At 42.5% G+C, this 12549-nt stretch overlaps 1 protein-coding gene across 1 annotated transcript in view; it reads right to left on the reverse strand.

Moving 5' to 3' along the window:
• Positions 1-12549, reverse strand: part of LAMB4 (laminin subunit beta 4) — a 143671-nt gene that overhangs the window by 63409 nt on the left and 67713 nt on the right. Inside the window, 4 exon segments of the mRNA XM_060108856.1 lie at positions 6175-6325; positions 7473-7553; positions 9877-9985; positions 12358-12537. Coding sequence (XP_059964839.1) covers positions 6175-6325; positions 7473-7553; positions 9877-9985; positions 12358-12537 — 521 coding nt within the window.

A 12549-nucleotide genomic window follows, 5' to 3' on the forward strand; every position in this document is an offset into this window, starting at 1 on the left:
AGCCATGGCCGCTGGGCCTGCGCATCCGGAGCCTGTGCTCCGCAACGGGAGAGGCCACAACAGTGAGAGGCCCACATACCGCAAAAAAAAAAAAAAGAAAAAAAAAATGTTCTTGTTTTATATTCTTCTGTTGTACTAAACTGATCCAGTCAATTGATTTCATGACCTACTTACTAGTAGGCATGACCTGCAGTTTGAAAATTACTGACCTATGGGACTCCAGAGATAGAAACAATTATGTCCAGATGTCAGGGTAGGGAATGTCAGGGAAAGATAAATCTGAATTGGGTCTTAAGGGATGACTAGAAGTTTTGCAAGTCAGTAATACAGAGGTGGTCATTTCAGGCAAGAGTCAGGAGAGGAGGCCGTGGATGCTTTGAGCAGTGTTTCTCAAAGTGCTGCCAGGGACCACTCGTATCACTTGGGGTGTTCGGCAAACATGCGGATTTCTTTTCTCCCTCCCAATGATCCAAAATGTGTGGGTTTTTTTTTAAAATCATTGTGCCAAACATCTCAAATATTTAAATCCAAATGAAGATCACAAAATGTACCCATGTTTTCCTAAGTCTTTGATGGTTCCAATTTGAACCTCATTGCTCTAGAGCAACACTGCCTAATTGAACTTTCTACAATAATGAAAATGTTCTATATTTACACTATCCAATACAATAGTCCCATGTATAGAGTTACCTGAAAAAACTTGACTAGTCTCACATTCCCTGATTCAGCATCTCAAGTGGAAGGCCCTAGCATCTGCATTCTAAACAATCTCCCTGGGCAATACTTATGCACACTGAAATTTAAAGGTTCACTGATCTTTGCCACAGTGAGCAAGGGCACTCCCTACTTTTCTCTTTCAGGTGGACTTCAGATTGAGATGCCTAGAGTCAGAGAAGGCTTCATGGGCATGTGGCATGGGAACAGAAACAAGCAGAATAAAGAGCAAAGCCTCTGTGACTTGGTGCACATGGGCCTGGAGGGAAGAACACCACCTATGAAGCCTTCTCTTATCCTCTCAGTTGGAGGTGGTTCTCCTTAAGTGGAATCTGTGTCACATTATGTACACCTCTTTATGATACTTACCCCACCCTGCCATGCATTCATTGTTTGTATACATGGCTCATTTCCCCCACCACAATCTTAAGGGCAGGCTCTATGTCTAGGTATTTCCATTTTCATTCAATCAATCATTTCATCCACTCGAGAAAGTCTCTTATGAATAAGGAACTGTTTCAGCTGCTGGGTTTATGAACAAGACAGCTAACGTCTGCTTTCCTTTGCTTTTCCAACATGCCCCTTCATGCATATGCACACAGGAATGCTCAGTAAAGACCCCGGCATAACAAATGAACAAACAAACACACAGGCCTAAAGTGGCCCTGACTTCGAGTGAATACTAGTGGGCTAGCTATAAGGTCTTCAGGTCTCCTCTGGCCTTCTGAAGCCATCAGAGGCAGGGCCTTGTGGAGGCGGCATCGCCCTGGCACTCACGCCGGCAATGACCAACTACATCCCTCTCAGATTCAAGGGCATAGTCACACACCATCCCCAGGGACATTAGCACGTCCTTTCCTCTCCATCTGGGAAGACAGCCATTCCTCAATACTGCATCTCTCCTTCCTACCATAAGAAATTGTAAATTCAGAGTCTGACTCTTCAACTCTCCAAAATCTTATTTTCCAGAAATTTTCATTTTGTAGAGAAATAAAGCTATTGAAGTTTTCCCCAGAGCCTCGAATTACATTGAGCTGGCTTCTTCCTTTCCTTCATTCTATTCTTCAGGATAATAGGGCTTACACTGGCTGATCACTTACATGGGCCACGCATGGTTCTAAGTGCATTACCCGGGTTATTTGCTTATAGCACAACAGACCACGACCCTGAAGAAATGGTTTACCTCACTCTGGTCATCTGCTCGAATGCTTTGCTTCTGATTTCTCTTCAGGATTATGCTTCCTTTGTCAGTTATGAAATCATCTCCTTGTTGCTGGAAATACACATCACATGTAGGCAGAGCTGTTGCTAATATCTTAAAAAGAAATGACTGTTTAAGTAACCAACAAAAGTTCCAATTTTACCAGAGTTCAAGAGTTTCAGATTATATCATACTTTAAAAGGTAATCATGATTCTCACTTAACAGCTTCAGGAAGAACACATAGAAGCAGCTTATAATTTTTTGTTTCTCTATGAAAAGGGGAAATTTTTAGTGGTCCTAAGCCTATGTGTTGGGTTTTCTTTTTAAGGGCTGCTCAACTAGTGCAATTCTAAACTTTGAAAGCAGTTCTTCTTTTCTATTGGTTTTGTGGTGTTTCGAAAATTAACAACATGCATGATATACAGATTCAAAGATTATTAGATGTTGTAATGTTAACACTCTCCAGACCAATTTCTCTTAGTTCTCATGGTTTGCAGAATCTGGTCTTAAACGTTCCCATGAGAGATTATACCGGGATAGCAAGATTCCACCAACCAAACTATTAAAACAGCAGAGTAGCATTCATGCAACTCCAGTTTCCTTAAAATCCTGGGTTTTATGGGAATCTGTTTTATATCATCTCCTTAGTCATCCAGCTGCCGACCCAGTTAGAATCTCCAATTGCTCGTTTCCAAATTCTCACTATACCCTAGACATCGGTGTTTGCTTGATGTTTCATTGTTGGTTTTACAGTCAAGGTTTTTAATTTCACAGGTTCCCTGGTTGTTTATCATCAGCAGGAAGCCTTGAGGTCAGCAGTAGTCAACTTCAGGAACCCTCATACGCTGTGGTCACTATTCAGACTTTCAGCCATGCTCTCCGACCAGCTCCTCAACCTCTGTGATGAGGGCCCTTTGGACAGGCCACACTGGATTACGTTTATTTGTCCTCTTTTTTTTTCCTCGCACCTATTGTGTTCATCTTGTAACACAAAATTATAAGCTATTTTACCACTTTTATACAGAAAACATATTATGGAATTAACTTTATATTATACTACATTAAATGCCGTACCATGTTAAATTCAATCAATATTAACTTTTGACCACAGTTAGTTTCTATAAGAAAACAAGCCAGTGTTTCCCAAACTGTGTACAAATCACCTGGGGATCTTGCTACCATGTAGATTGGATTCAATAGGTCTGGGTGGGGCCTGAGAGTCTCCAAGTCTAATGAATCCACAAGTGATGACACTATTGTTGGTCTACACACCACATTTTGAGTAGTAAGGATATTGCCATAGACTGAAGGTTTGTATCCCACTCCCCCTCTCCCAAATTCATGTGTTGAAATCGAATCCCCAGTTGATGGTATTAGGAAGTGGGGTTTGGGGGAGGTGATTAGGATTAGTGCCCTTATAAAAGAGGCCCCAGAGAGCTCCCTTGTCATGTGAGGACTCAGCCATCTAAGAACCTGGAAGTGGGACTCAGACATTGAATCTGCAGGCACCTTGACCTTAGACTTCCCAGTCTGCAGAACTGTGAGAAATAAAGTTTATGTTGTTTATAAGCTACCCAGTCTATGGTATTTTTAGCAGCCCAGACAGACTAAGAAAGATTAGCTAGACAGACAGGTAGGTAAATGATAGGTGAACAGATAGATGATAGGTAATAGGTAAACAGATGATTGAGAGATGATAGACAGATAGGTAGATATAGATACAAATATAGATATCTTTCTGAAGACCCACCAAGAAAGCTAATTGTCATGTTTCTTAGCTCTCCTACTTGAGTATTAAAACAATTATTTGAAAGCTGGGGTCTTGGATTCATGTCCTTTCATGTCTCCATCCCCATCCTCTCTTCTCCCTGAACCTTGCCCCTTCTCCATCCCTGTCTGGACTACTGCACCCTGAGCCCCTCCACTCCAGGCTCCACTTCTGCTGGATGGTGTCCGTAAGGGCACAGAGGACAATCTTCGTCACGTCATGCCTTTGCTCAGAAGGTTTCAACGAGTTCTCATTGCCCCAAGAAGAAAATTTCGTCTCTTTAATAGGAGAATCCAATTTTCTCTTCCAGTACCTCTTTCCTATATAAACTTTCTGTTCTACCTGCAAGTACACCTGCGTTGTTTCTCCTCTGAGCTGTTACTTAGAACTTTTCTGGTTGGACTGTCTTCTCCCCTCATCCACCAATGGAAATGCTCATGGCTTTCTAGTCTCAGGCCAAATGATTCTACCTGTGTGTCAAGCCCATTCATAAAGGATCAGTTGTGGCTCCAAAATCCTAATGCACTTATGGACTCTCCTTGTTGTATGGCACTGCTCCCATCCTGAGCTATCTATGAAAAATATCAGCTATGGTTAAAAACTTCTAGAGGGCAGAGATGCTAACTAATCCCTTTCTACGCCAGTCTTAGCCTGGAGCTCAGCATTATGCACCTGGCTATAAACTGGGGTTCCTGTGACCCCCTCCTTGAGTTTGATCATTTGCTAGAATGGCTCACAGAACTCAGGGAAGCATTTATTTATATTTATTGGTTTACTATATAATAAAGGATATGATGAAGGATATAGATAAACACTCAGATGAAGATGTACATAGGGTGAGGACCGGAAGGATCCCAGACACAGGAGCGTCTGTCCCTTTGTGGCTGGGATGCACCACCCTCCCAGCACACAAATGTGGTCACCAACCTCGAAACTCTCTGAACCCAGTACTTTTGGGAATTGTATGGAGTCTTCAACCCACCCGCATGATGGATCATTACCTCAGTCTCCCTCACCTCTCCCCTTCCTAGAGGCTGGTGGGTGGAGCCAAAAGCTTCTAATCATGGCTTGGTCTTTCTGGTGACCAGCCACCATCCTGAAGCCATCCAGGAGCCCACCCACAGTCACCTCATCAGAACAAATGACACTCGTATCACCCAGGAAAGTCCAAAGGATTTGGGAGCTCTGTGTCAGGAACCAGAGTCAAGGCCAAATTAGAACAAAAGATGTTCCTAGTGCTCATATCCCTTAGAAGATTACAAAGGTTTTGGGAGCTCTGTGCCAGGGACCAGGGGCCAAAATCACTATGTATATACATATATATTTTTTTCCTATTATTTCATGATAGTTTTAGCCTAAAAATAAATATCAATATTCTTTTCCCAAAGCTTTTTTTTTTTTTTCAGTTACCATAATAAACCTGCAATACTAAAAGCAATGAAGAAGAATCTAGACATAGGATTGCTTTATCTTGATTCCACCCACTGCAGTTGTGAGTCTAGGTTGGGACAGTGCAAGCCTCCTTTTCTTGCCCTAATCTCAGTGAGTAAAGAGCAAATTCCAAGCCTCTTAAGGGGTACTTTCATCCCTCCCACTAGTCGTGTCCAGATAAGGAAGAGACCTCAGGAAAAGACTTAGTCACTGGAACCTGGAATGTGTTCCCAATTTTCTATCCAAATCCTGTCTCCAGAATCAACTTTCACATGCCTTCTCCCCTTGAAGTCGTTTGCATCACATTGCCTTTTCCTTTGTCAGATTCCTGCTTGTGGCTGGAGTCAAAGGCATAAGAGTGCTATGGGAGGCTAACCTGTATTTTCTCTGATGGGTTCAGATGCCTGGGTTTGCCCCCCTCATAAGACTTTGGGATAAATATTTTTAGGGAGCATCTCCCGCAGGACTGCTGACTTGTAGGGGACGAAGCAGACCAAGCGACATTTCCAATCACACACCCCTATGGACAGCACTGAGGACTGCTAATCCGAGATGAGCTTCAGGAGGCCAGCGAGCACATCTTACACTTAGCTCAGTACCGTATTCATTCATTCATTAGCAGAGATCCATGGCTTCCTACTATGCACCAATCATAGTGCTTGTCACTAGAGCAACAGTGGTGATGGGGTACACATCCTCCCTTCCCTCTCACGGTTTACAGTGTTGTCAGGGAGACAGACCAGGAAATGCTCAATAAACACATTCTATCTGATGGGTACCTTGAAAAAGCAAAACTCAAGTCCATTTCATCACAACGTAATGCAATTCACACTTCTGTGCCAGGCTCTGTGCCAGAACAGGGATACAAAGATGAACCAAATGCAGACTCTGCCCTGAAGACTTTATAGAATCTGCAGTTCCATGATAGAATCCACTCTGCTCTGTGTTTGTGGGCAAAACCACTCTCTTCCGGGTAACTTACCCATGATCCCAAGGATGTGTGTATTTACCCACACCCCATCAAATGAAGTCTGTAAAGAGAGTCAATGAAATACGAACCAAAGGAGCCAGTCCCTGGAGTGGCGTGGCTTCCTCTGCCTCGTAGACGTAGAAATTCAAAGGAGCAAAGAAATAGCTGGGCGCTGGCTCCGTGCAGCTGCGACCTGTGACATGCGGATGACAATCACACTGCCCATCCTCGGGTGAGCACCTGAGGGAAAACAAACCCACCTCATAAAAAAAATGTGGAGGAGGGACGGGTGTAAGATAAGGGCCTTGGGGATGCTGGGCTAAATGCCCCTTGGGTTTGGGCCCATTCTTTGAAACCATAAATCAGCCATCCTGGGGAGGATGTGGAGAAACAATGGATCTACAGGTCAGGTTTTTTTTGGGGTTTTTTTGCGGTACGCGGGCCTCTCACTGCTGTGGCCTCTCCCGTTGCGGAGCACAGGCTCCGGACGCGCAGGCTCAGCGGCCATGGCTCACGGGCCTAGCTGCTCCGCGGCATGTGGGATCTTCCCGGACCCGGGCACGAACCCGTGTCCCCTGCATCGGCAGGCGGACTCGCAACCACTGCGCCACCAGGGAAGCCCCAGGTCAGGTTTTTTGTTTGTTTGTTTTTTAAACTTTTTATTTTATATTGGAGTATAGTTGATTAACAATGTTGTGTTAGTTTCAGATGTACAGCAAAGTGATTCAGTTATACACATACATGTATCTATTCTTTTTCAAGTTCTTTTCCGATTTAGGTTGTTACATAATATTGAGCAGAGTTCCCTGTGCTATACAGTAGGTCCTTGCTGGTTATCCATTTTAAATACAGCAGTGTGTCCATGTCAGTCCCAAACTCCCTAACTATCCGTCCCCCTGACCGCACCACCACCACCTTCCCCCGCTAGTAACCATAAGTTTGTTCTCTCCATTCTACAGGTCTAGTCTTGACCAGCAAATCCAGATCAATGAAACTTTGGCTGCCACTTCTCTCCTCAGAGGCTCTCTGATTCTGCTCTAAAAACCGGGCAAAGGAGAGTGCAGGAGCTCTCTTTACAGGCTGACAAAAAGTTGGAGTTTTAGGCAGGTCAGATCACACATTTGCAGGCATCTTTCATACCACCTCAGGATGACAGTTCTACCGCCTGGGTATCTCACCCGTGGAAATATCTGAAGTGAAAGAAATCAGTTGGGTTATCATTAATGTCTCAAGATCGTCGCTTTTCAATGCCCTTTGCTTGTCATGGAATGAACTCCTTCACCTATGACTATAAGCATGTCCAACTGAAATGTGCTTTTGTTTATTTGATGGAAATGGGAGTGAGGAATATTGCCACAAAACTTAGTCATTCATTTTACTGACTTACACGTTGGAATAAGCACTTCAAATATCACAGTCACAGGGAGAACATCCATGGAGGTGATTTTCCAGTCCCCAGTATCCAACCTACAAAGAGAAAATGTTCAGTTGATTCCAGCCTTCAAGACATCTGCTGATCTGAAGTGTAATATTAAGAACACTACAGTTCCATCGACGCATAGCAAACACCCACGTGGCCTGAACAATCACACATTTAGATTGCTTGCCTAAGCACTTGGTAATGATCTTCTAAAAACACACACCTCCCATTTCTAGGACTTGAAATGAAGGAGACGGGGGTTTGTCTATGTATTGCTTTGAATGGAAATGCAATGAATAATCAACAAGGACCTACTCAGTATTCTGCAATAACCTAAATGAGAAAAGAATCTGAAAAAGAATAGATATATGTATATGTGTAACTGAATCACTTTGCTGTACACCTGCAACTAACACAACATTGTAAATTAACTATACTCCAATAAAAAAAAAAGAAAGAAATGCAGTGGAAATCTCACAGTTCCTCTGACAGCGACAATGTTAGCTTCAAGCTGGGTTGTCTAAGGTCAGCCAGGAGAAATTCTTTGACTAGCCTACTTGCAACTGCTTTCAGTTCCTTACCATGAAATCCCTAGGGATTTTTACTTACACACTATGGCAATGTTTGGGGCTAAAAAAAATCATTCAGGCTGATTTTGACATCTTATATGAATATCACAGTTTAGTAGAATCACTTGCTTATAAATAATTGTTTTGGCTAACAAACTCTCCCTGTGTGAGAGACTCAATTCTATTCGAGACTTTTGTCATCATTGCAACATCTTGACCTTTATTTGATATAAACAGCTGGTGAGATATAAACAACTACTTCTTAAGTCTGACATTCACTGTAAAATACTCAGAAAAAGACTTCCTCCTCAAATCTCCATTTAACAAACTCAGACAGAATTAAGATCTTAGTAGGCACGGAACTCTCATTTGAAATTGGTTAAGTACCCGTATGTTTTTGGTTGTCATCTTGGAAAAATTTTATGTCCAGTTTACTCAAAAAGATTTTAAATATCAAAAGTTGACATTGTTACAAAATGCAGCAAAGGGCATTTGATATTTTTCCCAAAACCAAACTTTAGTTTAGGCAAAAACAATGTGAACTGAGCTGCTTTATCCAGGATGGGGTTGTGAAAACCCCCTCTAGGCAGCGTATGCCGTCATGTTGGCCCTCCAGTGGACCATCCAGGGCACCATTGATAGATGTGCGGTACCAAGCAGATGCCTCAGCTCAGCCATGATGGACAAGTTCCCCCATCACTGGCCCCTGCTCTGTTATATTCCTTTTGCAGACACAATTAAGTACACAGTGGCAGTTCACAAGCCAACGAAAAAAGTCAGCCCGTGTCTAAGGTTTGTCTGGAATGATCTGACCTGGTGTCTCCACTGATCTGTTCACCAGCTCTGCACTCTTTTTTCGTGCTGTCCACTCACGGTCATGGAGCTCGGCATGGCGCACCTTCCAACGTGAAACTTCTAGATTATTTGTCCCGTCGTACACAGAGTTCCCTCTACATATTTACTTCCTTGCTTTCTTTTCCCACCTCCTCTACCCCACCCCCATGTGTTTTCAGTAAAGCAACTTACAATATTAGCACAAAACTATGTCGTAACAGACATATGTTTCGTATTTATCAGCTACATTTCTTCAGACACATCAAGGTCACTGCTCTTTTATTAGGTTAAATTTTTGTTTTCTCTTTCTAAAATGTCAGGGTGGGCTGCCAAGATCAGAGGACAAAGAAAAGAGCTGGGTTTTTAACTCCCTAAATGCGTGACACATTTCTTATGGAGTGAAAAATGCTTTATTTTGCTAATTTGAGACATACATGCTCATGTGGGTAGTGGAGTCTGTCAAAAACCCAAGGGTTTATTTCCCACAGGAATCTACAATACATTTAAATCTAAGGTTTTTTTTTTTTTTTTTTTTTAATGAGCTCATCCAAAATACTTTTAGGCATGGAGTGGTAATGGTGGGAAAGAGACTGTGTATAAGAAATAGAAGAAAAGGCCCCATGATCTGGTGAGTTTAACAAGGGGGCCAGATAAATGCTCTTATCTTCTACTGCTTGGTACTTCCAAGAGAACAGAGGATAAAACTATTGCTGTCGGTGCCTGGGTTGATTCAGTCCCAACTGGTAAATGTCACGGTGCTAATAAATGTTTAACCACTAGCTCTCTGCAGAAAGATGGTGGCTGATTTCCAGTGTTTGCTGATTCCTGTAGTGTAAATACTTTTACCACGGGAGTACCGAAATACAATAGGACAAGGAAAACAATCAACAGGACCAAGTCTCTTCTAGGCAATGCCAGTGGAAGACTGCATCACTCCTTAAAGGTGATATCAGAGACAAATACGTATAGTGCATTCTTCACAGTGTGGTCCAGTAGCAAGAGACTGACACAAGCATTGGCCTGTTTCCACATCACAGGTCAAGAGGGGCATAATCCTTAGGGGGTTACAGTCACAGGCTGAAGGCACAGCACACACAATTATTCTCATTTTGATTTCTCCACACTGGTAAATGTCCTTAACAGCTTACACTGAGCCAAACACGTGGCCACGAGAACACAGAGCAGCCTGCCCTGCCAAGTTCATTGTCTGCCTGGCTGCACTATTACTGGACTGCATTTAACCCCGCACGGGAAATGCAGTGCCAGACACTTTTGCAGCCCTCATGTGGTTCTACTGGATGGCAAGTAGGAGGAGACAAGAGGTCATGCATGTTGCGGACCTGGGCACAGTTCTGAATGATGCTGGCTGGGTCGGGTGACTAAGGGAAGGGTTTCTGAGTGTCACCGTTACTACCTACAGCTCCCTCTCTGGCAGATGCACCTATGATAACCCTTTCTCTCCTCTCTCTTTCTTAGCACCTCGTTACTTTTTATTTCCATTCCCTCTTTCCTCTTTCTCTTCCACCCATTGGCATTGCTAGCCCTACTTACGTTGTAAAGGCTAAGAAATTGTGCAACCAGAGCAAGATGTGTATTTCCCCTGCAGGAAAAGCCAATGTGCATGGAAACAGCCCAAATGTCCATCAACTGATGAGTAGATTAATTGTGGTATACCCATACAATGGAATATTATTCAGCAATAAAAAGAAATGAAGTACTGATATCTGCTACAACATGGATGAACCTTGAAAACATATGGTAAGCAAAAGAAGCCAGACACAAAAGACCACATATTATATGACTCCATGTGTACGCAATGTCCAAGATAGGCAAATCTATAGAAACAGAAAGCATATTAATGCTTGCCTAGGGCTGGGGGGATAGGGAGGTGGCAGCTAAGGCATGGGGTTTCCTTTCTTTCCTTTTTTATGGTAAAATACGTAGAACATAAAATTTACCATCTTCACCATATTTAAGTGTACAGGTCAACAATGTTAAGTACACTCACACTGTTGTGCAGTCAATCTCCAGAACTCTTTTCCTCTTGCAAAACTGAAACTCTGTACCCATTAAATACCATCTCTCCCCATTCTTCCTCCCTTTGCCCCAGCCCTTGGCCACCACCATTCTACATTCTGTTAATATGGATTTAACTATTCTGGATACTTCATATTAGTGGAATCATACAGTATTTTTCCTTTGGGGTCTGGCTTATTTCACTTAGCATAATGTTTTCAAGGTCCATCCATATTATAGGCTGGATCAGGATTTCCTTCCTTTTTTAAGGCTGAATAATATTCCACTGTGTTTACCTACCACATTTTGTTTATCCATTCATTCACTGATGGATACTTGGGTTGCTTCCATCTTTTGACTGTTGTGAATAATGCTTCCTCACATCTCCATTTGGGGTAATGAAAATATTCTAAAATTGACGGTAGTGATGGTTATACACTCTGAATATACTAAAAATCACTGAATTGTACACTTTAAAAAGTGAACTGTGTGTGAATTATATGTAACTAAAGCTCTTACAAAAGAAAAAACAAAGCAAAACAAAAAACCAATGTTTGGCCCATTTCTCGGAGGGCACAATGTTAGTGAACCAGGGGAAATGCCTGGAGTACTGAAAGGTATAATAGGAAATTACATAATTCATTATGCTGAAATTTAATTTTGCATCAAGTCCAAAAAGAAGAGCTTTTTCTTTTTTTTTTTTTTTAACAGAATGATTCATCTTGCTGCTTTCTAAACATGCAAATAATCCAGTTCCTTATATGGGCAAAACCAAAGAGCATGACACTATGACCAAAGGGAAATAATTAACCTAGATTCTCTGTGGAATCAGCAGCTCTGTGAGACCCCAGGCAGCCCTGAGTTTCTGTGATCCTAGAGCCAATGGCCTCCCCATTTGGCCCCAGAAAACTCTGAGGTTATTTCTATTTCCCCATAGCCCCTTCCTTGCTTCTTTCTTTCCTTTTCTTTGACAGAGTACATAAGACAATACTAAAAGCAGTATGAGAGGGAGAAAATAATTAAAAAAATAAAAAGAAGCCCCCCACTTGAAAATTGCCTAAGAAGTCATCAATCTATGCAAAAATGCATAATGTAATTTAACAAATTTGTAGAGTAGACTCCTAGTGGAGGATTTTTTTTTTTTAAGTTTTCATAACCTGGCATTAAATTTCTTCGCATTTCCCCGTGTTTGCTCCAGCAGCGAAAATGTGAGCGCCCCCTGTTGGTTCTTCATGATAAACTCAGCAAACCACCTGAAAAAGTTCTCTACTAACTTAATAAAATTTGTGGGAGGTTTGGTACACTTAAAAAAAAAAAAATCCAGAAGCTGGTAGGACTCAGGTACTTACAATAACCAAATTTTAGACCTGACAGAGGCAGCTCCAAGCCTTAAAATGCATTCAGGTTGGCAGCCCAGGCCCTGTTGACTTAATGCTGACAGCCCAGGGGGTCGGCGACGGTCAGTCCGTAGTGGTTGGTCTTGCATCGGTCGCACTCGGCTCCTTCCACGTTCTCCTTACACAGGCACTGGCCGGCCAAAGACCCCAAGTCAGGATCAGAGCGGCTCACACAAAAGCCACCCGAAATGGTCCCATCAGTGCCACATTCACAAGCTGGGAAGACAG

The sequence above is a fragment of the Mesoplodon densirostris genome, chromosome 9, assembly GCF_025265405.1.
Source record: "Mesoplodon densirostris isolate mMesDen1 chromosome 9, mMesDen1 primary haplotype, whole genome shotgun sequence".
NCBI classification, from domain to species: domain Eukaryota; kingdom Metazoa; phylum Chordata; class Mammalia; order Artiodactyla; family Ziphiidae; genus Mesoplodon; species Mesoplodon densirostris.